Source organism: Tamandua tetradactyla, chromosome 18 (genome assembly GCF_023851605.1).
Source record: "Tamandua tetradactyla isolate mTamTet1 chromosome 18, mTamTet1.pri, whole genome shotgun sequence".
NCBI classification, from domain to species: domain Eukaryota; kingdom Metazoa; phylum Chordata; class Mammalia; order Pilosa; family Myrmecophagidae; genus Tamandua; species Tamandua tetradactyla.
In genome coordinates, this window is record NC_135344.1 from 48,209,516 (window position 1) to 48,235,653 (window position 26,138).

The 26,138-nt window shown below is 38.1% G+C and overlaps 1 protein-coding gene across 3 annotated transcripts in view; it reads right to left on the bottom strand.

Annotated features, from left to right (window-relative positions):
• Window positions 1-26,138, bottom strand: part of MAPRE2 (microtubule associated protein RP/EB family member 2) — a 149,953-nt gene that overhangs the window by 40,560 nt on the left and 83,255 nt on the right. For 2 of the 3 annotated variants that reach the window (XM_077135640.1, XM_077135641.1), the window contains 2 exons: window positions 22,358-22,485; window positions 1,125-1,270 (listed from right to left, as the gene is read on the bottom strand). In XM_077135640.1, the coding sequence (XP_076991755.1) occupies window positions 1,125-1,270; window positions 22,358-22,478 (267 nt within the window). In that variant the 5' untranslated portion in view covers window positions 22,479-22,485. The remainder of the gene's footprint in view (window positions 1-1,124; window positions 1,271-22,357; window positions 22,486-26,138) is intronic. The other variant, XM_077135642.1, reaches the window with a different exon arrangement.

A 26,138-nucleotide genomic window follows, 5' to 3' on the forward strand; every position in this document is an offset into this window, starting at 1 on the left:
TATTTATGCTACTGGTTATGTCAAGAATAGTTTTCCATTTCTTCTCTGATTTTTCTCTTTTCCTTTATTTAAAATTCTATTTCTTTCAAGCCTATTTCCTCTAAGAGATGTATCCTAAATAAGAAATATGGGTTGATATTTGCATATGAATAGCAGTAAACATGCAGAGACTGAGTGGCCCTCAGAAGTAGGCCTTTTTGGGGGGAGAAAAGGACTCCAGTCTAACTCCATTTGAATCACTAAGGACAAAATTATAATAATTCATAAGGGAAAAAAAGGGCAGTTCAGAGACATAAACTGAGAATCTGAATGCAGACACTTTGTTGCACTTGCATGTGCATGACCTCATTTCAACTTCATAACTACGGGGAAAAGGTTTTCTGTCCCATTTTATTTTATTTATTCATTTTTTTTGGGGGGGGGTGCATGGTCCAGGAATCGAACCCGGGTCTCCCACGTGTGAGGCAATCAATCATTCTACCACTGAACCACTCTGTTCCATTTTACAGAAGAGCAAAACTCAGACTCAAAGAATCTGAATGATATGCTCAAGTTACAGAGCTGGGATTCAAACCCTTGCTGTTACCACCACGATGTGTTATTTCTCTGAAGGAAAAACACACACACACACACACAAAGCACAGTGGCACTTGGAGAGCAATCTCATCTGCAATATTAAACCACAATTAGTAATATATATATTTTTTTGTATGCTGTATGGCAGGGTCGCATTTCATATTTTTCCATGTGAGTATCCCATTACTGCAACACCATATGTTGAATTTTTTTGTTTGTTTCTGTTCGTTTGTTTTGCTTGTTTGTTTGTTTTTTGGGAAGTGCATGGACTGGGCATACTTAGTAATATCTAATGTCTGTAACTCCTGTTTGGATTTTCAGTAAAATGGCTATGAGTTTAGGAAATTCCCTTAAATGAAAACCTCATAGAAATAAAGGCCTATGGAGCTTTTCATGGGAATCATGGTTGACATTTTATATTATGTACAGACTCGAATCTACTGTTGAAAAATCAAGATATAGTCAACTGATAAGTTTCTGGCTTCTTGTGCAAAAGCAATTTTAAGGAAAGACAATGCATTTTTAGGAGGTACAAATTAATCTCCTACCTTATCAACATTCATTCTCTTAAACGATGCCTGCAGAAGTTTAAAATTGTGGATATATTCATGCTCCAATTTTGCTTGAAATTTTACTTTTTTCAAACTAATGCAGCCGGGAAAAAGCATGTCCATGAACTGGCAATAGGCTGCTCCTGCAAAGAGAGAAGAAAAGAAGTGCTGAGCGTCATGGCACCCAGGTGTGACACGCCGGAAGGTAAGCATCCTCTGGGGACCAGGACCACTCAGAGCAGAGCTGACCTGGTTGTGGGTGACGAAAGTGATACCTCCCTGCCCACAGGTGCTGGAGGGAAGAGACAGCACTCGTCACTCTCCGTTCATCAGCTCTGCGGTAATGAGTGCTCACCAGAGCATCACCAGGTTCCATGAACAACGAGGAGAACCTCACACTTATTTTTGCCAAGGAAATCAGGGTAAGAATAATGCTTCTTAGCTTCTACCAGAAAAAGGAACATATTTTTCTTTTATCTGGTTGCTATTTCTCTAAGTCATCATGATACATAAATTTAAGGGAAAAAATGCAGAAAAACTTAAGCGTGAGAAAATTACAAAAGCTCTCAAAATATGTGTAGTTAAAAAAATACACAAAATGACTTAGGTGAAACTGTAAGACTAAGTCATCTACCACCCAAAATAGTGGTAAACCATTTAATTCCAGCCCAGAGCAATAGGGTTCCAGTGGATGCTCTGAAACATACCGAAGTTTAGAGTCATGCTGTTTATGACCGTGAAATAAACATGACAGAAACGTTCAATGAGTCCTTTGAGGAAAGAGTCATAGAAAAAGAGGTATATTAGTAGATCTTTGATTTTTTTTTTCTGAAGAACTCTTAAAACATGACGATTTGGATTAGAATAAATCGGCAAGACCATACCTACTGATTCACAGCTTCTTAAAAGGCTAATGGCATTTAGAAAAAGGAGATGAAAAACAAGTCATCTTTCTTTTACATGGAAGAAAGGCAACTGATGGCAATTATGGGAACCTGCAGTGGTTTTTTTTGTTCTCTCTTTCCTTCTCTGCTGTCTCCAGATCTGCTGGCCTGTTTCATTAATGCACTACTGGTAAGCCTTTCTGGAACCAGCCTCCCCTCATCCTTTGCCATCAGCCTTCTGTAGGAGCCTTTCCCACATTCTGTCTCTCATATCAAAGAGCTGGCCAGCATTCTTTACTGAGACAGGAATCCAAGAGAAGAGGGAACATGATACCAGGGGAACAGGAAACGCTGGGGCAACTCATCTTATAAGGTACAAGCATAAAGTGCTAACATATAAGCTACAATAAATATCGCCTCCAGAATATTTACATTTCTTTGATGCTTCTCTTTAGATGCCAATACCCTGAACACTAGTAAATTTCTAGTCAAGCAGATGGGTACTGTTGAAAGCAAAGCAAAACAAAACAAAACTCACTGGGGGAGGTAAGAGAAGCATTATGATTTGGGGGCATTCTTACAGTCATATAATTATTCAGTTCTTCCTTTGGAAGTGCCACCAGTTGGAGTGAATTCCAATAGCCACATTAATAGATTATTTTTATACAGACGGGAGGAGTATCTAAACATAACTGTTTCATTTCTAGCTCTTTAAAGAGTTGTTTTCACTTTTGCAGAGTTCAGTGTAAAAATCGCCTACTGAGACCCAGATATCACACCACTTTCAAATTAAAAAAAAAGTAATACACACTTTTTAGAGAAAAAAATTGTTTAATACAGACAGGAATGAAAGGACGAGGAAGGAAACAAAAATAATTTCTAATTATCAATATCCAGAGATAGGTACTATTCGTGTTTTGGTATATACCTTTCTAATCTTTTGGTGTATTGTTTTTCCTTAAAAAATATGATCATATTGTAAAACAATATGATATTATACCTACTTTTTATGTAAAAAAATTTTTTTTAACTGAACAGACCAGGATTCCCTTTCTGGGTTATTTAATATTCTCTACCAACATTTTTAATGGCCTTCTGATTTTCATGTCATGCTTAGCAACTTTCCCAAACCAAGATTATAAATATTCATGTGCATTTTCTTCAAGCACTTTTTTTTTCTTCAAGTACTTTTACGGTTTCAAGTTTTACATTTACATTCTGAATCCATCTGGAATTTATTTTGGTCTATGATATAAAGTATGGTTATAATTTTAGTTATTCCAAATGTTAGTGGAAATCTGTCGTTTTTGGCTCCCCAGCATTTGGACAGCTACCTTCCTATCTAGGGAGATGCTACAGTGCCCTGCCTCCCACTACACAGCAGCCTAAGGTAGACAGACAGACAGCCCTTTCCCCGTGCCCAGCATAAAGGCGCAGGCTCATTGACTCAGGCCCTGCCTCTTGTGTGTTCCAGCTGGGCTGATCTCACTGGGTCTCTGAATCTTGAGAGAGTGACATACACCCGCAGGGGTCATTAAAGTTTAGTCACAGTGGAGTTGGCAGGGTCTACAGTCCTGTAGGAGATGCAGCAACACAGGGGCATCCTAACCACACTGTCCTGGGGCACGGCAGGACCGCTGCTGTTTCCCACCATCCTTTTGGTTCCCGACACCTTCTCAGCTTTGTTCTCCAGTCCTTCAGATGACTCTGAGCTAGTCAATATTCTTCCTGTAAATTCCTCTTCTACTTAAGCTTGCCAAGATTGGTTTCTCTTACCAAAATCCTTGGCACTGAACAACACCATTTAATAGATAATCTATACTTTCTCTCACTGATTTAAAACATTATCTTCTCTACATATTACTTTTTATACATGTACTTGAGTCTTTTTATAGACTTTAAGTTCTGTTTTTTTTATGTCTGTCCCTGTGACAGCTCCATACTCTTAGCTATTTAAATCCTATAATATGTATTAATGTTTATATAACAACTTCCTTTCTCTTTTTTTCTAAAAATCTTCCCGTGCATTTATTTTTATTACATACTTCTGAATTTGTTTTTCATGGCATACATAAAATAATGATTTTTAAAAATTATTTTATATTTATAGATCCATATATCCATGTAATTGAAGCTGGAACTGAGTGCTGAGTGACAGGGAAGAGCACCTTGGGGAATTCTGATGCTGAACGGTTGGGTGGAGAAGGGAGGGCCTGCATAGGAGGCAGAGAAGATGCCAGGAGGACTGAAGGAAAGCTATGGAGTGATGTGTCAAGGGAAACAAAGGAAGGGAGAAGAATGGTCAAGGATTTAAATCTGCTGAGAAGTCAAGTAAAATCAGGACTGGAAGAGACCACTGGATTTCTCAACTTGGAGGTCATTGAGAACTCTTAACAAGAGTGCTTCAGTGGAACGATGGGGCCAGGAGTGGGTTGTGGAATGAGTTGGAGGAAGAATATTGAGGCAGCATAAAAAGTCATTTTCGAAGACAGAATGGTTGAGACTCTGTAAGTAAAAAAAAACTAAGCTCAGGTCTTTAGGAATGCATACATTTAAGGCGCGAGTGGAAAGAGAGGAAGCTGAGAAAGAAATGTGTATCAGGGAGAAAACCAGGAGAGCTCAGCATCAGAGAAGAAGCAGTGGGAAATTTCTGCAAGGAGAAGTCATCAGCAGTGCTGAATATTAATCGTAGCGAGATCAAATAGGATGATGCCTGAAATTAGGCCAATAAAATCTGTCTCCTAGTTGGTGATTAATTCTTTAGAGAATTATAGCCATACTCAAAAGATGGCAGTGTATGATGTAAGTCTATACAATCAGGAAAAGCATGATAAAACAACCTCATTTTCACCAGATCCCAGTACTGGCAACAGTAGAGTAATATCAGAATAAACGGAGGTTTTAAAAAGGCTATTCTTGGACAACAAAAAGGAAATGTTACCTAAGTTTATGAAACATATCAGCTCTCATGTGAGAAGTATGAGATGAGCACCCCTACATTTATGTGACGCTTTATAGTCTATAAATCTTCCATATTTATTTTTAACATTCTGAACTCCATGGTAACTTTATGAGGCAAGTATTTTTTATTATCATTACCTTACTTTACTGATCTGGGAACAAGACTCAGAAAGTCACCTATCTAACAAGTAGCAGAATTGGAATTATAAACTCTGGTTTGAACTTCATATATATCTATATTTTAATTTCCAGTTCTCTATGCTGCTTCCAGGAAATTGTAAGTGAAAATACAAAGGTTCAAAGAAAGTTTGGAAACTTCTCTAGACTACAACTCTATACAGAAGTACAAAGAAAACTGCAAGAGAATGCATGTACCTTCCAGGATGATACTAGAGGTGCCAGTTATACCTTTCCTATTCATAGCAGAATCTCGGGCTGGGTAGAGAAATCATTAATCTACCCTAGGTAGTGATTTTATGGTGTATATCCTCATAAGAATTTTACATATATCATGTATATATAAAATATATCACATATATTTCATGTGTGTGTGTATATCCATCTATACTTCCAGAAGCAGCTAATGCCCCTATACATCTATGTCTAGATTATTGCTTTCAACATCTTGCAGCACTTCCACAGAAACGTGACATAATCTGTGGAAGAGACATCAAGCCACACCGGGTTCTACCAAGAACAGCGACGCAAGTCGCCCACTTGATTTTCCCATGGGCCGAGGACCTATCCTACAGAGATGCCTCCTATCATTGCGGGATTTAGTAACACCTTTTCCACTTTCCATAGGCCTGTTTGACATTGATGGAGGGTTAGAAGAAAAGAATGACAACTTTTATTGGTCACATCTAAACAGTTACACCCGACATTATAAGAATAAAGAGGTAGCAAATGCTATGTAAAAAAGTTTATTCTCTCAAGCTAGAGAGAGGAGGGTAGGGGTGGAGAACTGGACTGCTAGTTTGTGGATCTAAGCCTTAATTCTGAATAGGCTGTGACATGTCATACACGCCTCTGAGCCACGCCTCTAATCCCTCTTGCAGTGTTCCTATCTGCAAAATGTAGGGGTGGGGTAGATCTATAAGCTCTAAAATTAGAAGATTCTGGTAATTCTAGGTCTGTTGGTTCTACTTCCCTCATGTAACTAAGGCTTGCCAGTGCTCTTCACTCTAGTCTTCACTATCTTTGGCTGTAGTCAACACAAGTGGAGATAATGCCACTGCAGCAGCTGCAAAGATGCTCCCCGGTGCACACATGCCCTTTCCAGATTACAGTTCTGGGGATTCTGCTTCCACATACACTTCCTTGTGCTCTTGGTATTTACATATTCAGCAACATAGCTATATTTTCCATCACCTTCACTGTTTGGATATTAACAATGAAAATATCCTTCATGTTAGAATACCGTTTTTATGCAATAATCAGAAAAATCATTCCAGCTCTATTTTTGCATTCAGCCCTATCATTCCCTGAGTGAATGTGACTCAACAGAACCACATCTGTTACCAAAGCCCAACCTCATGATGAGGGCAATATTCCCCAATGGGCAATCAGGGCTTACCAAAGAGGAAAGTGAGGCTGCAAAACACAGTGCTGTGTATGCCCAGTATACTGGCAGAGATCTTTCTACCTATACAAATAGAAGGCTGGAAGACCTTAATGGCACTTGTGAAATAACACTCTGAATGATTAGCATTTTAAAGAAATTCAAAATCCCAAAGTCCACTGTATTGTTCTAATCCCCAAAAAAATACATATATGTATTACATCAATATCAGCCCTGTGTTGCTTTTATAAGCATCATTCACATTCCTGGGATGGATGGAAGCTTGCTTGATAGCATCAGTTACGACAGTATTATTTAACACTGTTCAAGTGAACTTAGGGCACTGTTTTCCTCACCTGCCCTGAGACAGAAATGCAAAAACAGAGATCAGAAGAGTTCAGAAATCTGGTTTCAACTGAGATTGTTGCCTTGAATTCCCACAGTCCTCAACTGAGCTTCTGCTTCTTCCCACTGCCTGTAGCCATGCCAGAAACTTTTTATTCATATTGCAAATAAGTCACAGAGACAAGTAGCTTTCAAACAGATCCCATGTAGAGAAGAAGTAATAACCAGCAGGAAAATTTCAATTCCCGCAGGCGTAGAAATAGAAGGTTTATGTGAATTGTGTACAGTGTTGAAAAGTGCCCCATCCTCTCCCTCTCTACATTAGAGTAAGCTGTCAAAGAACATTTTCATCTCTTTTCTTTTCTGAAAAAAAAGAATAAATAAATAAACTAGCAATCATGATTCAGACAAATGGATATTTAATAGTACAAGCAGATAAAATTTAAAGGCCTTGCCAAACTATGAGGTTGGGCTTTCATCTGATAAATGCCCTGAGTTTTTTCTTTCTTTTGCTAATTCATATGATATAAAACCTTTTTGAGAATCTTATAAGGCTGCAGCAAATCGTAGTCAACAGTACCAACAATCTCTATTCACAACCTGCCTTCAAGAACCAAGAATACTTTTTAAGAAGTAGCTACCTTTAAATCAGATTTTTATTAAAAAAACTTGCAGAACAACATTAACAGTGAAAGCTATTACAGAGAAAACTGATCCAATATTGAGATCAATTTATGGAGTTGATTTTAAATATTTACTTATAGAAAATCAGTTGTTTCTTAGTTACACAGAAGAATGAAGAATATTTTCTTTTGTCTTTCAAAAGGAAATTTCAATGTGGTAAAAGGTCTATACTGCAAATAACCCTTGATTAAAATTCAATGATCAAATATTTTTATTAAAGAGTAAATTTTAGAGAAGTAATTAGAGATGATAACAGAGAATTATACAAAACACAGAAAAAAGCTAATATTTTAAGAATGGTATTTGCGTGAGTAATTTTCATAGAAATTAACTACTATAACTTTTTCTACATGGAGAACTGGAAAACAAAGAACACTGACCCATAACTGTACCATTTACAGTTGTTTTATTGAACTAAATTGTAATTACCCTATAATGTGTCATCTTGTGTTTTAAAATACTTTAGGGGAAAAACCCCACAAAACTTCAAACCTGCCTTGTGATTCATCAATATGGAAAAATATTTAGTCAACTGAAAGAAGAAATAGAAGGTAAAGAATGATCTTGTTGATTTAAAAGATTTCTTTTCATCTGCTAATTGAGGATCTAGTGCCAGCTGCTCAGCCCCACCCCTAATTTCTGCCACCAGTGATTTCCTTGATGGTAATGTACTCATCAAACTTTAGCAGAAGAAGCTGAGTGAATGTCCTACTTTGTACAATGAGATCTGGGCTCTACACGGGAGTCAAGAGTGAGGGCGGGAGGAGAGGAACTTAGAGCACGAGTCAGGAATGGTGTGCAGTACAAAATGTTATTGGCTCCCAGGGAGTCTGATACTGAAACTGGCAATGAGATGTCCCAGAAGCTGGAGTCTGAGAATAGAGCTAAAGTTAGAATTTGGCATTCCAGATAGAGGAGAAAAGGAGGTATAAAAAGCACCCATTACAAATGAAAAACAAGTCAGAAAGGTATATATGAAACCTGTTTTGAAGAGGTCACTTTTCCTATCAGGATCATCAAAATAGAAAGTTCTGTAAAGCTGTAGTCTCAGGGGATATGGTTTTTCTACATGTGCACTTGTGCATTTTCCACATTTTTTTTTTTTTTTTTGCATGGGCCAGCACCAAGAATCGAACCCAGGTCTCCAGCACGGCAGGTGAGAACTCCGCCTGCTGAGCCACTGTGGCAAGCCCTTCACACATTTGTTTGTATTTTTTTGCTTTCGTGGGCGAAATTCCTTGTTTAGTATTGAAATTACATGATTGTTTATGTAAAGAGAGGAAATCTACATTAAGAATAGTTTTGAGTGGGAGGAAAGCCTCTGAAAAGATAAGAGATTTTCTAACTAATTTTTGTGGATAGAAATGAAATGACCATCTGTAGGTGGCATGGAGGGATGCCACTTTGCTTGCTAATCAATCAAAAAACAATAAGCCAACAAATGCTTGAGAAACATGCTTTTTCTCTCAAAGACCTAACTGACTAGTTTTGAAAGACCAGAGAAATACACATGGAAAAAAATTTGCAAAAAAATACAGAATTATAAATGCTCAACTATATAGCAGAGACCAAAAAAAAATACTAAAGGAGTAAGTTCAAAGGTTTTTGCCCATAAAAGAGAGAGTAATCTATATAACCAAACAGATAAAGCCCCTTCAAACTTGCATGGTGATTTCCAGCCTTCAAGGGGCTTAACCTCTAACGTCGAAGGCTTAAAACACGTACTCAATGACTCTTAAGACTTTACTGAGCTCAGAAAACTGACATGAAGGAGAACCGACATCTCGTAAAGGCTGACAGGAAGAAGAGGGGGAAAGTGACATTTGAGATGGTCCTCCAAGGAAGCATTCCAAGCAAAGACAGGGACTCTGAGCACACAGGTGAAAAGTGCATTTGGTGACGGGTAGGCTATGGGCAGGGCGGTAGTGGGGGCGGACACTAGAAAGATGGATTGGGACAGGGTTGTGCAAGGTTTTAAATGCCAGGAAAAGCAGCTCGTATTTAACTTGGTAGGCAGTGGAGAGCCAGCGAAGATTTCTGGGCACAAATGTCATTAGAAGAGGGTGTCTAAACTATGCCATTTTTAAGTTCCAATTTAGAATATATTTTTAGGGCAAATGAGATTAAGAGAAACACAAACTTTCCCCAATTTCCCAGGAATTTCTACTGAACTATTATTATATAATTACTATGTTATATAATTACAACCATTATTATATTATTATAATTAATTCCCATATCATCCAACCAACAGGTATTTATGAGCAAGTGCCCACTACAAGCCAGGCCACTATGGGAACCTCAGGTCTTACAGATGACGGGGAGGCTTTTGGTATGCTGTGTGCGACAGGGTGGTGTGACTGGACCGGCGTGTGGCTGAGGTCACACTCCTTTGGAGCTCTAGTGTTGTTCTCTAGATCTAAACCATTTTATCCTCTCTCCAGGATTTGCAGGTAGAGGTTTCTTCACTCCCCCTCTAACTGCTCCACCAGTTCTTTCCAATACCAGTACTGCAGCTTTCCAGAGGAGGGCGCGCCTTTCTCCCTAGCTCCCTAAGAGGTCCTGGGGCCAAAGAAAGCCCAGAGGCTTGGGAGTGGTACCAAAGTAAGCCCTGAGTGATTAGTGAGGAACTCAAGAGTAGCTACCACATGGCAGCCATGTAGGCTGCGACACATAAGATAACAAAATACTGTTCCAAAATGAATTGTTTTCTTTATATTTCATAAGCTAATTCCAGAAGACGTTGCTTTTCCAAGAACAATTCTAGTATTAGAAGTATGAGGAATGCACAGTGTTTACTTCAGGAATTCAATCATACGACCACAGGAAAAATAAAAGAGGAATGGAATTTAATTTTGACTGAAAAAAAAAAAGAAAAAGAAAAAGAAAGTAGGAAAGGTTTTTTTTTACAATAGGGTTTAACACAATAACGTGTAATTTTAAAGTGGACATACACATTTTGATTAAAATTTGGCTCCTTCTGCAGGTTTTCAAAACTCTTCCAATGCACAAACATAATATAGGAAAAATAAAAATGGAGAATGATACTCTTTTATGGACAATGCGAAAAGAAATTGTAAGAAATAGTACTGGCATTAATTTCACATTTATATGCTTCTTACTTTCAAAAAATTTGGTCATAAAAGCTTATGAGTATTAATATTTGGGTTACGACACACCCTTGGAAAGGAGGGGACAAAAGGGATGTAACTTGCTATCTGCCAGAATTACGTAATGGTTTCAGGGTGGGAAAAAACTAATCTGCAGTGATGGTTATTTAAGAACTTGCCAAGCAATTCAATTATTCTGCTTCAACGTATGCAATTCTAACATGCCCAAACGTTTGACAGTGCTTTCTGACACTCCTTTTTCATGTCTGATAAGCTGTAAATTTAAAAACACATTAAAAAAAGAGGTTAGAAAAAGTTTTAAATAGCAGCAGGATTTGGGAATACTTGCTTGATGATCTTAGTCGTATAGACACTGGATGGCCTACAAGTATTTCGGATATTCACATGCACAGACTATCTATCCATTAGTATTCTAAGTTGTTTGATAGTCAGTAGGGCTAGATATCTACTTTTGTCCAGGAACCTTGTTCTAGCTTTGTTTTGTTCTCAGATAAGCTAAGGAAAAGGAACTTGTTTTTCTGGATACAAATGTGTGCAAGGAGAACTTTGATAGCAAAGGAATGGGTCTCAGGGTATGATTTGTGTTGTTTTTTATTTATTGCTGTAGCCCCCACTTGTAGCTCACCATCTAACACACTGGAGGTGCTCAGTTGGTAGTTAAATATCTACTAACTGCAGGAATGAATAAAGCAAGGTGTAAAACACAAAAGTCATATCTAAAATGATACCTTAATTCAAAATGTCTCCCATTTTCCCTACCCTCCACTCTCTACCTGGGACACAACATCCAGGGGTAAAACTCTTCCTGGTGGCATGGGAGATGAAATCCCAGGGATGAGTTTGGCACTGGTACCCTGGGATCAACAATACCATCCTGACCAAAAGGGAGAGAAAAAGTGTAACAGATAAGATATCAGTGACTGAGAGAGTTCAGAGTCGAGAGGCTACTCTGGAGGTCACTTCTACGCAAGCTTCAGTTAGACAATGCTTACCTATCATAACTTGCCAAACCCTAACCAGGAGCATTCCAGCAAATCCTAAAGAACAACTAGGGTAATACATAAGATTCTACAAAGGTTTCGTGCATTAGGGTAACTTTCCAGAAACCTACAACCTCCAGATGGGTCCCTGGACCAGATAATTCCTGAAACCTAGAGGGTCCAGCCTCTCCAAAACATCAGCTAGATCCATCTCCCTACCCCATATTACTGACAGCCCTTTCAACGTGAAAAAGCTAGAATGGGCAGAGCCCCAAAACCCCTAGAGAGCAGAGATAGATAAAAAGGTGATGGTAGAGCTATACAGAGAAAGTAGGGTTTAACAAATGAGTATGAGTGCTGAATCATCATACTGATATTTCTTTTAGTCTCCAGTATCTTAGAGCAGCTTGAGGTAAAAACCTAAAATTGTGGAATTGTAACCCATACCAAACTCTGAAATCTGTTCTACAACTGTTGCACTATCCTTTGAAATTTATTGTTTTGTATATATGTTATTTTTCACAAAAAAGTCAATTGTGATATAAAAAAATATATTTATTCCTTCTGGCCTCCAATTTTTTGGAGAAGGAAAAATCTGAGACGATGGTATGGTGACCCATGACAAACTCTGGGGGCTGTCCTGTTATTACTTGTTGAAGAGTGCTTTGAAAATTATTGCTTTTTTTTCCTTTGCTTTGTATATGTCATATTATACAATAAAAAAAAGTTAAAAAAAAAAAAAGTCTCCCATTTTTCTCTTAGCCTGAATCCGAACCACTTGGAAAATGTAACTTCAATAGCACTTGAATTAAATTCGAATCCATAAATACTCATTGATCATTCACTAAATTTCCAAGGCCCAGTACTAGGGCCAACAACCCAAGCAACGGTAGGTAGATTTTCTAGACTGTAACTATTTTTCTTTCCTTTGAATACTATAGCATCTGTTACTTGAAACATTAAGTCCCTCTCTGCTGCTGCTCTGCCTTCTGACATAAGCCTCAAATGTCCTACGTGTGCATATGTGCGCATACAACACTTTTACCTTCTTTCTGCCTCAAACTTTTTCTGCCTAAAATGTGTTTTTGTCTCCTTTCATCTGGAATAGAAGCTTCTAGTTCTTCAAAACTCAAACCAAACGCTTCCTCTAGGAAACTTTTCTGTTCCCGGTGCAGAATGAGTTGTTTCACTATAAAGACCAAGGGAGCCAAACAGCAGTATGACTGGTGTTTTAATTATCCATCTCTCCAAGCTAATTGGTGAGGTGCTCTTTAAGACTGGGCAGGCAGAGCCATCTGCGATGACCAGAAACCACTGGGAGCTGGAGAATTTCTACATGGAAAAGGGGCAGGAGCTGCAATTGGCTGCAAGTGGAAAACTGGTATGGAAATAAGAGGACAGATTTGGATCGGAAGTGGGGGGCTATTTTTAAATGCTGAGCTAGCCCATCCCTTTTTTAGAAGAAAACATCAACTTTCCATATTAAATAAGTAGAGGGAGAAATACTTATGTAATCTGTTAGCATAGCTACTGCAATATAGGCTGCTTGAACTGAATTAGACAGATGAAAAATTGATACCTTGATGAATAAAATCCTCTGGGGTACCAAGCTTATAAATAAAATTATTCCTTAAGACGTTCTATTTTCCCCAAAGAAGGAAAATGGAGTCAAGACATCCTCTCAGTCAGACACTTACTAAAGCACAGCTGAGTCAACGAGGAATGAAAAGAGCCCACATGCTTGGGAGTCAAGCAGCGGGACATGCACACATGCGCACACGTGCATGAATGCATTTATACGGGTGCACTATCCTGGCTGCTGATGAGTCTGACACTGGTACCCTGGGTACTCCTGAAATAGCAGCCAGGAATTTTTAAGAAAGAGGTGAAAAGCTAAGGTAAGTGACAAAATCTCAGTGCCATACCTGCCCTGCTTGTAGGGAAAGAGAGGTTAGCGTAGGAGAGTGAGTGAGGACAGGCAGAGAAAAGGGGAGACTCTTTCCTTCTCCCATTCTCCAGCAGGAAGAATAAGGAAGGAGTATGAGACCTGGAACAAATGCCTGTGTGTTTCTACCAGTGTCTTTCTACTTTCAGTAAGAAAGTTCTTGATGGCAACGTACCAGTAAGATACACTTTTGTCCTAGGTAGGAGAATTTTCAGATATCTCTCATTTCTTAAATTAAAATGTCGAACAGTGGGGACACAGACTTCTTTTTTATTTCCTTTGTTCCTAAAGGAGTAGATCTTTCATGTGCTCCTGATGAATGAACATAGAAAAACCCAGAAACACACCCACACCATGCACCGCCTATCCCATCCACAGCTACCAGAAAGCAAAGGGAGCATGATGCTGTGATCCAGAGATCCGAGGTCTAGTACACCAAGTGTGAATACTGGGCTTTTTCAAACTTTTATCCTCTTATACTGTATAAATTAGGAATCGAATATTCCTATTCTATCTTCCTCACAGGAAGATGTAGGAATTAAATGAAATAATACATATAAAAGTACACCGAAAATGGTAGATATATATAAAAGCTGAGGCCTTATAACATCATTATGCCCCTAAAATATAAAACTATGTATTATGTGCCTGCTTATAATAATCAGAACTATGAAGACGAATGGGCCTGAATTGGTCTGTTTCACATGTGAAATAAGAATCTCCAAAAGGTACATTTTAGCTTTAAAGGGCAAAGGACCAAGAAGGAAATGAGTCTGGAGCCTCCCACCCAGAGAAGGGTATGAACACATTCCTAAGATCTTCTACTATCTACCAAAAAACATTTGAGGATTTTGCTGGTCCTTAAGCCTTTCTCCAGATAAATAAATGAGATGCTGAAGCAATCACAAACTCATTTATAAAAGGAAAATTACTATTTTCTCTCAAATGTATGCTTTTATTGTTAAAGTCTTTAGATAATTTAAGGTGGAAAGGAGAAAAGGGAATGCAAAAATAGCAATATGAATAGAAAATAATGTTTTATAAGGAATAAATCCATCATGTAAAGTAACTGACATCTTGAGAAAAATCAAAATAACTTTCCACATGTTGGAACATACACTTTTTTTCTTATTAAGACACATTTTTAATAGATCTCAGTGAATTACTTCAAAATATGCATATTGCCATATGCTTTAAAAGTAAGTATCTCACCAGAAAACATGGGAAGAGAAGGGGCCCTAAAGATTTCTGTAATTAGAATTATGAATTATAAACCAGTCTTAAAACCACCATGTTCTTGGGCTTCAGCCCTGTATTTCCAGACCCCTTCACGGAAACCCCTGGGGCTAGAAGCTTGGTGTTGGGGCTTCAGGGCTTATTAACTGGTCTAAAATTCATACTCTTCTCAGCATCACCCTCATCACCTTGAAGTGAGTCTCATTTCTGGACTCACATGCTTGCACTCATTCATGTTTTCTGAGCAGCAAAAACTCAAGGGCTGGGTCTTGCTATAGTAGATTAGAAGAAAAAGAACCTCAGCCCAAGGGGAAACTGTATGATCAAGAATTTGTGAATCAGTGGTATACTTACTAAGAACCCTGAAGACTTGACTCATCTATGACATCTGGGAATTTTTTCCCAGATAAGGGAAAATATCAAGAGATGAAAGGCTAAGATTTAACCAGTACTACTGCTTTGTACAGGTTCCTACACTTATTAAAATTTTTGTGATCTTACTATGAATTCTCAAAGGCCACTGTTAATTTAAGTTTCTAATAATATGCCACCAATTTGATCTGCCCCTGTTAAGGCACTATATTAAGTACATTTTGATTACTTGTTCCTTAATTTTTAGCAAAATATACTGTATATATTGCCAACCTTCAATAAAATAATTATATTTCAGGTGCTTAAATTTCCCCAGCCTTTTTTTTTTTTTTTTAAATTTCTCATGGTTTACAAGTGTGTGTTGTTACCCTGGAGACACTCCAGTAGAAATGGAAAAGAACAGAAAGATGCATCTTTAGGTACATTCCTGTGAGAATGCTAATGTGGTCTCATGACACATATGTGGGTGAGAGACCTGAATAGTTATCACAGAGGCTGTCTTTACGGACTTCAAGATTATTTTGTATTCCTCCCAAAGAAGATAACAATCCTACGGCTTCATGAGAGTATCCCGTATGTATACACAGTTGCGTCAAATAAGTAGAAGAAAACAATTTTCACATACTGATATGATGAGATCATCAGGGAGAGCCCTTTACACTTCTCTTCACAGAAGACAACGTGCTCCGTGTAGTTAAGTACTGTACCTAAGCAAACACATCCTTTTACTGACTGGAATCCCCATGTAATAAGAGTAAGTCCACCCCACGTGGAGAGCCAGTCGGGTGGATGAAACTAAGTACTCCATACCTTGTCCTGTGCACTGGCACTTCTGGGGTGTTTCCCAAACTAGGGCCATTCTAAGCCAGGCGGGCAGTGCAGACCACCCCCCAGGAATCAGAACCCGGTCTCCAAGGACTCCCCATCTCCCCACCCCCTGCCTTACATCTTCCAAGACAGTGCTTGCTTTAGCCTGGTAGTCTTGTGCAGGCCAGTACCCTGCTGTACTAAGCTCTTCTAAGAAAAGGCTACTTCTCATTTGTCATCAGTTCCCCAAAACCTAATCAAAGAAGGGCTGAAAACTCGTTAAAGAAAACAAATTGATTATCAGAACTGAATATGTGACAGGTATATCATGCATATATGTAAAAAGAAAATTATAGGGCCAATTTTGTAAATTGACACTTTGCCCACTGTGGCATTTAAACAGCATTATAAAAGGCAGAAAGCAAATCAAAACCAAAACAAACAGAAAAAGTCCAATAAAAAAACACTAAATTAGGTTTATTTTCAGTACAAAGTGTCAAGATATGTGAATAAACAAATGTAGAAGGAATAAGAACTAATATATTCTATATTCTTCTCCCCAGATAAACTCCCTTTCAACTCATGTATTAGTGGAGACACAAGCGTATTACCCACTGAAGCAATTAAAACAGAAGCTGGACCCTGCCCCATGACCCACCTCGCTTTTTGCCACTTTTCTCTCCAATCAGTTTGTATGCTGAGGCCAAGTAAACAGATTTTAAAATTGGCTTCAACCAAATAAAATTAGGGAGAAAATTTATCAGCAAAAACAAAACAAAACAAAAAACCTACCCTTTATGTAATTGATCACAAGATTAATACTCCCTCCATATAATACAATTATATCTCAAGGTGACTTAACTGTCTTCCAGCAATAACAGTCCTTCGTTTCATAAAGCTAAGCAAGCTCCGGAGCTTACAGACACTTGGCTTCACAAGAGAAGCCCTACTAAATTTAGACTCTGAGCTGATTTCATCACTAACCTAGCTCCTGACCGAGGCCTCTGTGGACGCAGAGAGAATGCACACGGGACACCATACTAGGCTGGGATCAACCTTTCCAACGAAGACAAATCTGTGGCCAAAAATGGGCACAAAGAACACTCTGCTGGGCTCAAGAAAAACTGCCACAAGGGCAAAACCCCAGTACCTGTAATGCAGGCCCTGGGTGGGAGGGGGCAGGAGGGTCCGATGCTCACACCTGTGTGGGGTCCTAAATGTTATGTAAACCCTAGTCCCCTCCATGGAGCCATCACACAGGACTCTAGCGTGACTGTCGTACAATCAGCCAGATTCAGATGCTTTGCTGAAAGAAGAAAACATGCGAAACTCAACTCAAGACAGAGCTTGAGCCAATTTGGAGAAGCACAAACCGAAAGTGAATCAAATCCTGATCATTTTTTCCTTTCTTTTTTTTTTTTTTAAACTAGCCAAGAAAAGACCTAACTTTTCCATCTAAAAAATGGTTCAATTCAAATGGCATCTTATTAAAATAGTAAAATCTCAGGAAAATAACTGGACTGTTAAGCAGCACAGCTGGATACAGTGACAATTGCAGGCAGCGCCTGCCTTACACGTGGACTGCATCTCACTATGGTTAATAAGTCAGTTGTTTGCTTGTCCCATGGCGGGAGTGGAGAGGAGGAAGGGACGGTCGCACTGAGCCAGGAGGGCAGGCTGCACCGGCCTTCTGACGGGCAGGACAGTCTTAGGTCTGGAGCGCAGCGTGCCAAGCTTTGGCTGTGACCCTGCCTAGGACTCAGTGGCTTTGCTGCTTAGACTCCAGGCCAGGGGAGAGGACTGGGACATGGAAAAATGCATGTGAGAACTAAGTTTTAAAGGAGGGTTAGTATGTTAGGGCTAGGGGGCGAAGGGAGAGGAAGAAGGAAAAAGACACATTTTCTTCCACTCCTATCTCTTTTTCCCTCTTCCTCTCCATACAGTCATCTAATTTTTCTGTTATCTTAATAAGGTATCTGGAGTTGCTATATCCTTTTTTTTCAAAGGAACTTTTAGCACCTGGCTCTCCATTTTCCCTCTTGAAAATGGGGCCTACACTGGTTTAGGCCAGAGGTACAGTGAAATCAAAATATCTCCCCACCCCTTCTAGACAGCCATATAAACTTTATAAAGCAACTGAACAAAAAATGAAACACGTCGAAACTGAGCCACCATGGGAAGTCCACAAATATGATTCATATTCAAAACCAGCCTCAGTTTAGGAGAGCACTGTCATCTTAAACGTGCCATCACACCAGGGATAGCACTCGAGGTTTACTGAGCACAGGCTTTTAAAGTTTAAGGTTGCTTTTGAAAAGACATAAATGCAAGGCAAATATACATAAGATTACATGGCTCATATTTAAGGTTCAAAGAAAAAAAATTCATCTATTTACATCCTTGAGGTAAAATAACAAGAGATAAAGATAGAGCCATTTCATTGTTTGGCAATTTTCTGTAATGTATTCCTCCTAAGCTTTATAACTTTTCACACAGCTTTCTTTTACAGAACTTTTTAAAATGCTTACATGAAAACAAATAAGATGCTACCTAAAGGCTGAAAATTCTGAGGGGAAAAAAAAAGGACCGCAAATGTAAAGTAGTATTTCAATTCTTTATGAGCTAAAGAAAAGGTGACGTTAGTTTTCTTGTTAGCTGGGGGGAGATGTCTTGCCTGGAAATAAAATAAGACATGATGAAAACAGGGAAAAGAGGCAAAGGAGGGTTTATGGATTGAAATAATGCTTAAGGAAACAGAGTAAGAATTTTGATTTTGTCGAACAAGAAAAAATTTGGTGTAAATACGTGAAGATGTTTTGTGTATGGTTTCCCAGAGCATACTACTAAAATAAAATCCCACACAGTAAACTAAAAGGGATTAAAATAAAACCTTAAGAAAAATATCTGATCCAAGAAATTTGACTATTCATAAACATTCTAAAAGATAAATCACTTAGGTCAATAATATTTGGTTTTGTTCTCATCCTAACTGCACTATCCTTAGCTGCCTAAAAATGCCTTCTAGAACAATGAAGGGTATTAATAAATAAACTCATAAATAAATAAACAGAGATAGCATTCTCCTATTAAATGCCATCATTGAAGACAAGAGAAAAGTCAAAGACTAAATTATAAATAAGGAAACTGTGCCACATTGGTTCTGGAAAACGTAATTTTACTTTTAGTGGCTTGGGGTTTCTTTAAAATCTACTGCAAGCTCCAGGGGGCAGCAAAATTACTTGTGGTGGTCAAAATACGAATTTCTAGGCTCCATATTCAGAGATGGATACGAATTGGAAGGTCAAGGATCCCAAGAATCTGCATTTTTAAACCCTAACCCCCACCCCCGCTGCACCCTGGAGATTATAAATAGATATGGCCTACAGATTATACTTTGAGGAAACTACTGCCTAAAATAAACTACCTGTCCTTCTACTATGGAGTTTAACATGTTTCTGAGTAAGAGGTGCTGATTTCAGAGCACAAAGGAATCTCTAAATCCACTTTATTTTTTGGAACTGTCACCCTTGTAACCTTAGGTAGCAAGTTAAGTCATTGTAATGAAAATCATCTATTCAACCGGGATCAAAATTGCTTCTGAGTTTTCAGTGTGCCATACTTCATAACAATGGAGATATAAATGGCCGTAAAATGTACACCAATTACTTTCTTTAAAATAACTATACAAAAGGGATGCTACAAGAAACCTTCACAAACGCTGCTTAAGATTTTGTTGAATTTGCATTAAAGACTTATGAGAAAGTTGAAAGGATCTGCAAAGAAATTATCTATACTACTCATAAACAGTTACTACTATATCTTAAAAAAAATTCTAATTTGCTCTCCATTTGTTATCAAAAACTCTCCAGTGTATTGCAGAGGAAGCTCTGCGTGGGTTCCTTTAAAAATTTTTTTTTGGTATGCTGTATGGTGGGGTCACATCTCATTATTTTTTCAATGTGAGCATCTCATTATTGCAGCACCTTTTGTTGCATTTTTGTTTGTTTTGCTGGTTTGTCTGAATTTTGGGGGGAAGTGCATGGACTGGGAATAGAACCCAGGTCACCACATGGCAGATGAGAATTCTATCACTGAACTACCCTTCCACCCCTGCTTCCTTTAACATTCAAGTCCCAGACTGAGTGCTGTCTACAACTGCTTTTCCTTATCCCCTTCCTTCCTGTGTCTCTCTTTCTTGACAACCAGCCCTATTTTTTTCATCCACATGTACGTACACCCGCTCGGCAGGTGAGGTAGACGTTTTTGTCTTTGTCTCTAGCAATCACTAACTGATGTTCATTCCTATCTAAAATGAGCACTTCTGAGAAAACAGTACCTGTCAGGCGCTGTGCTAAGGACCAGAATCCAAGGAGGAAACGGATTAACTCCTGTTCACAGTGACCTAAGGACAGAGCCACAAACAGCTACCATACCAAGTGGCATGTGTTGTCGACAAAGGAATCGCTAATATCAGGGAAACTTTTTTTTCAGCAAAGTAAAAATAAGACGGTAGAGAGCTTCAAAAACGAACAGCAAAAACATCATAGGTACTTTAAAATTTGAGTGGAGATCTCAAGTTGAGATGCAACATCAGGGTTGTTTCTGAATGTAACTTTCAGGACAAAAATGAAATACCTAGCACACTGCTGCAGTTTAAGTCAGCCTTTCTCTAGCTTGTACTGAGGGCAAAGAGCTGGTTGGTCAGCACTCACTACTGCCCTAAGAAATCACAGGACCAGGGCCCAAAGCCTGGGCCCGGAGAGGGCAGGTGAGAAAATGCCTGGACTCTGGCCAACCTCTCTGGCCTCTCTGTGGGCAAAATGATCAAGGGAAAAGAGGTGTCAAGGTTACTGTAAGCTGGCCCTCTAGTCTCCCTCTGATCAAATCCAGATCTGGCAAAAGGAAAGGATAAAAACTGGTGAGTGTCAGGTTTAGGAATGACCTGAGTAGGACTACTGCATTTATTCAGACATCAGTGGTTTCCAAATTCTTGCTGAACTGAGTGAAATCTTTTCACGCATGACCCACTGGGAAAGAAAGCAGAATGAACAAAACTGCTGCATCAGCTAAAACTGATGACGCCTTCATATCTACTATGTCTCAGGGAATTTCATATGAATACATCTGAATGATATTTCCTATTGACTAACAGATTTTCATGTTAGAGCCAGAGGTAACGAGGCAACCTCTTACCTATTAGTTCACAAGAAGAAAATACTTTCTGTTCCCAAAGAAGGACCATTTATTTATTTGATAAGTAATCTAATCCATTTATTTATTTGATAAGTAATCTAATTCAAGAACGAATTATGGGCAGGCCACGGTGGCTCAGCAGGCAGAATTCTCGCCTGTCATGCTGGAGACCTGGGTTCGATTCCCAGTGTCTGCCCATGCAATAAAAAAGAATTACTTCAACATATCATAAAAGCACATAAATGCCACTGAACTGTATACTTAAAAATGGTTAAAATGACAAATTGCATGTTAATGTGTTACCACAATTAAAAAATGCCCCCAAAAAGGAGAATGAATTACTTTAAGGTGCTATTGGAATGTTTTTATAACATGCCTGCAGTTTACCAATGTACTAAAATATTTTTACTTTTTAAAAAATTTAGGTCAATAGCATTTTGTACAGATCTACTCTGCACCAGTATGATGGACCTGAAAACAAACAACTAGAGGCCTGCCTTCAAGGACAGAGGGAGTAAGAGCCAGATAGTACCGTGTGGTAAGTGTCATGGCAGGACTGCAGGGCTGCGTGTAGAGGAGGGGAACACCATGGAGCCTGGGGGAGGGGAATGCTTCATAGAGGTGGCAGCAATTGAGCAGGAACAGGATTTCACTATATATGAGAAAAGCCAGGGGATGCAAAAGGCAAGAAGTCTTTAGGGAACAGAGAATATTTTTATGGGGCTGAGATTTGGGAAGAGAGAAGCAGAAGGTGAAACTGAGGTGATGGGTTGGAGCCAGAATGGAAAGAAACTTCTCAGCCATGTTAAAGGAGCTTGAATTTTATCCTACAGTGAGGATAGTGTGGAGTCTCCAAAGGGTTTTGGTTAGAAAAGTCTGGTGACAGGCAAGGATGAGAGAGAAGCCAGGAGACCAGTTAGAAGGCATCAGAATAGCTCAAGCAAGAGACTGTCCAGGTGGTCTATATGCTGAGATACTAATAAACATTTTTTTCGTATGCTCAAAAGTCATATACCTGACTTTTGATTTATATTTTTCTTACCCCAAGTGTATCATCTATGAGTCATGAAATCCCGTTCCACATGATAGACAGTAAACATTTAGGTAAAGACTTAAAAGATAATCTCTTACCTGAACAAAGCTGTTCTACTTTTGTGTAGTTTAAAGACACTATGTCATTGACCCATGCAATGATGTCATGTCTGCTCATAGTCTCTTGGGTTATCGAGGTAGAGTACACATTGACCGCCATACCCCAGCTGGAATCAAGCAGAAAGACAGGCTTATTTACCTACAAGAAAAAAATTAACTCGGAAACATAAAAGACACCTACTCAAGGTCAAGATCCCTGGCAAAGCTCTAGGGAATGTATAAGTTTCACTCTGGCTAAGTCATTTAGCTTCTCTTTCTTCTATAGCCTACTTATTTGCCATGAAAGACTAAATTTCCTGATTTTTTTTTTCCATATAAGACCATTTCCCATCTCTCCCAAGTAGACCCAAATGTTCGTCAGGATTTGAGATTTCCAATTCATAACACAATTTACAGCCTCCCTTTCATCCTTAGGTCTATACGAGATGAAAATTTAATCAGGTCAATGACAGTGTACACCAGCATGAACTTTTTGCTTGATACATCATTTCATAGTTCACAAATACTTGCAAATTGGCACCTCCGCCAATATGTTCCTCTTTGGAAATGTAAATGACAGCTACACTGTACCCAGCTGTTCAGGCTACAAACACTGTCACCCTTCTTGACTTCTCTTTCTCTCACCACTATGGAGAGCCCACCAACAAATCTTATTGGTTCTACCTTCAAAGGAACTTCAGGGGCTGCCACCCTAACCCAAACTTCTGTCAACTCTCACCTTTGCAGTGTCCTAACTGGTCTCCCAGCTTGCACCTGTGCCCCTACTGCCTATTCCCCACACAGCAGAGGAATTCAATTGATGTGAATCAGATCCTTTCTCTCCTTAGTTCAAAACCTTCCAACAGCTGTCCATCTCAGGGTAAAACCCAGACTTCTGACCAAGCTTCATAAAACTTTATACAGCCTAACCTTTGTTGCCTTTCCTACCACCTGCCCCTTCATCAGTGGCCTCCTGGGTGTTTCCTGAACACTTCAAATTCACATCCATCAAAGCCTCTGCGTTGCATTGCATCAGCCAGGAATGTTTCCTGGGCAGCCTCAAGGCTCACTCCCTCATTTCCTTCAGGCTCTATTCACTTCCATCCCTTCAATGGGGCTTCTTCATCTTTATTCCCTTGTCCTTTTTCTTTTCATAGACATGGGATGTAAACTCCCTGAGAGCAGGAGTGGAATGGAGGAATGTGCACTTGTTTTTTTGCATATAACATTAGGAAGACATTTCATACCAGGTTCAGAAGGAAAACCACTTTAGAGACAAGACACATACGCTTCTTTCAGGAAAAAACAAAAACAAAACTCCTTTACCTGTTATTCTCTTACATAAGAGTTTTGGACAGTCTTTTGAAAAACATACTTAAAAATGTTTGGATAGATAACTTAGAAGGCAAGTTCTAACCAACTACATGTACCTTCCCTCTAACTCTTAAAATGGGCAAATCTGACTTCTTTTTATCATTTTTTCAAATTGTTAATATATTCCTTCTAACCATTTCCTAAATATATTTTAAACTTTTATTTTGGAAAGTTCCAAACACACGCAAAGGAAAGATAATAGAATAACAATCAGCTGTATTTATCTCTTGGCTTCAATACTTATCAATATCTGACCAATCTTGCTTCATTTATACTCCCTCCCATCATTACCCCTCCCCCTCCCCTTGCTACCCAAGCAAGATTACTTTGGAATAAATGCCAAACATATCATCAAGTATTATGATCTGTAAATATTCAGCACGCTTCAAAAAAAAATAAGGTCATTATAATAAAGAAACCAAACAGTATTATCACACCTAAGAATAAACATTAATCCTAAATATCATAAAAAATGCAGTGTTGCATCCGAGCTATAGGTTTTTGTTTTGTTTTGTTCTTACTATTATTACTTTTATTTTTTTTTCTCTATATTAACATTCTATATCTTTTTCGGTTATATTGCTAGTTCTTCTAAACCAATGCAAATGTACTAAGAAATGATGATCATGCATCTATGTGATGATGTTAAGAATTACTGATTGCATATGTAGAATGGTATGATATCTAAAAAAAAAAAAAGACAGCACAATACTACCTAATTGTAATGTAATTATGTTAAAACACTGAATGAAGCTGCATCTGAGCTATAGTTTTTTTTTTCTTATATATTTTTGTGTTTTTTATTTTTATTTTTTCTCTATATTATCATTTTATTTCTTTTTCTGTTGTCTTGCTATTTCTTTTTCTAAATCGATGCATATGTACTAAGAAATGATGATCATACATCTATGTGATGATATTAAGAATTACTGATTGCATATGTAGAATGGAATGATTTCTAAATGTTGTGTTAGTTAATTTTTTTTAATTAATAAAAAAAAAAAATGCAGTGTTCACATTTCCTAATGCCTTATGATTTTTTTCCAGTTATTTGAATCCAGATTCAGACAACGTTCACAATTGCAATTCCTTGGCATGTACTTTAAGTTCCTTTTACGTTTTTGAAATTTCCTTTTAGCTGCTGATTTTGTTGGAGGAACTGGGCTGTCTGTCCTGTAATATCTTCCACAATCTGGAGTTTGCTCACTGCATCCTCATGGCGTAGCTGAATGTGTTCCTCTGTTCCTTGTATTTCTATAAACTGGTAATTCAATCTAAAGGCTAGATCTGCTTCAAATTCTAATGGAGGAGAGGGGCAAGACTACTTCATGTGACATCTGAACTTAATCAGGAGGTACATACTGTCTGATTAACTCCTTCTGTGATATTATCAGCTATTTATGATATTTTAAGATACAATAATTCATTGAGACTTGAGAAAGACAGAGTGTTCTTTATCCTTCGTTTATGAGCTGGAATAATCCTACAAAGAGAAACTTCCCCTCTACGGTACCCTAAGCTAAAGATCATATAAGACAGGAGCGATACCTGATTATTTCACTTTATTTACCAGTTTTCAAAATAATAAGGCAGCTCCTAGTATTCTCCAAACATGACCAATGATGAATTTCAATCTATTGCAGCTTATATCTGTATTGATGTAAATCTCTAAAGGCTTATATAAGTTGGCTTCTGAGTTCTTTTCACGAGATTCTAATTGTCTTTGATGACTAATATGTACATTTCTTGTTCATTTTCTGCCTTAAAACTAAAACCATTCATTTTTCCTTTTATAGGAAAAGTAGTATTTAGAGATGTGGAAGTAATATTTTTAAGCATGGCTATACATGATTACAAAATCCATAATTCTGTAGGTTTTCTCAAAAATCTATATATTTATGAAAGCTGCATTTGGAGTTCTCATTTATTCTCATGATATGTAGCTAAGCAATAAAACCTGCTTTCTTTTTCAGAGTGCTAAAGGAAGATTTTACTTATTTCTAAATAAATGTACATGTGAATATATGGAGAAGATATATATATATATATTATACAGGTATACACACACACAAACACAGATATGTGTATATCTCTGTGTGTCAAGAGATACTATGGACATCCATATCCATCTCTCAGGAGTGTGACTTTCATCTTCAAATCTTCTGGCCCTGAATGAATGAAAACTCAAGACATTGATGTCTCAGGCAATACAGCCGTAATCGTTTTTCTATACTATTTTTAAAGGTCTTTTACTTTTAACTTCCAGTGTTTTCTTTAGTCTATGAGTTATTAAACAAATCTCCTTTTAATTCCTAGTCAACTTTTTAAAACTATCTATTTAAATTATATAAATGTTCAATAAGATAATCGAAAGCATGTAGAACATCAGCATGATAATTCAAAATTT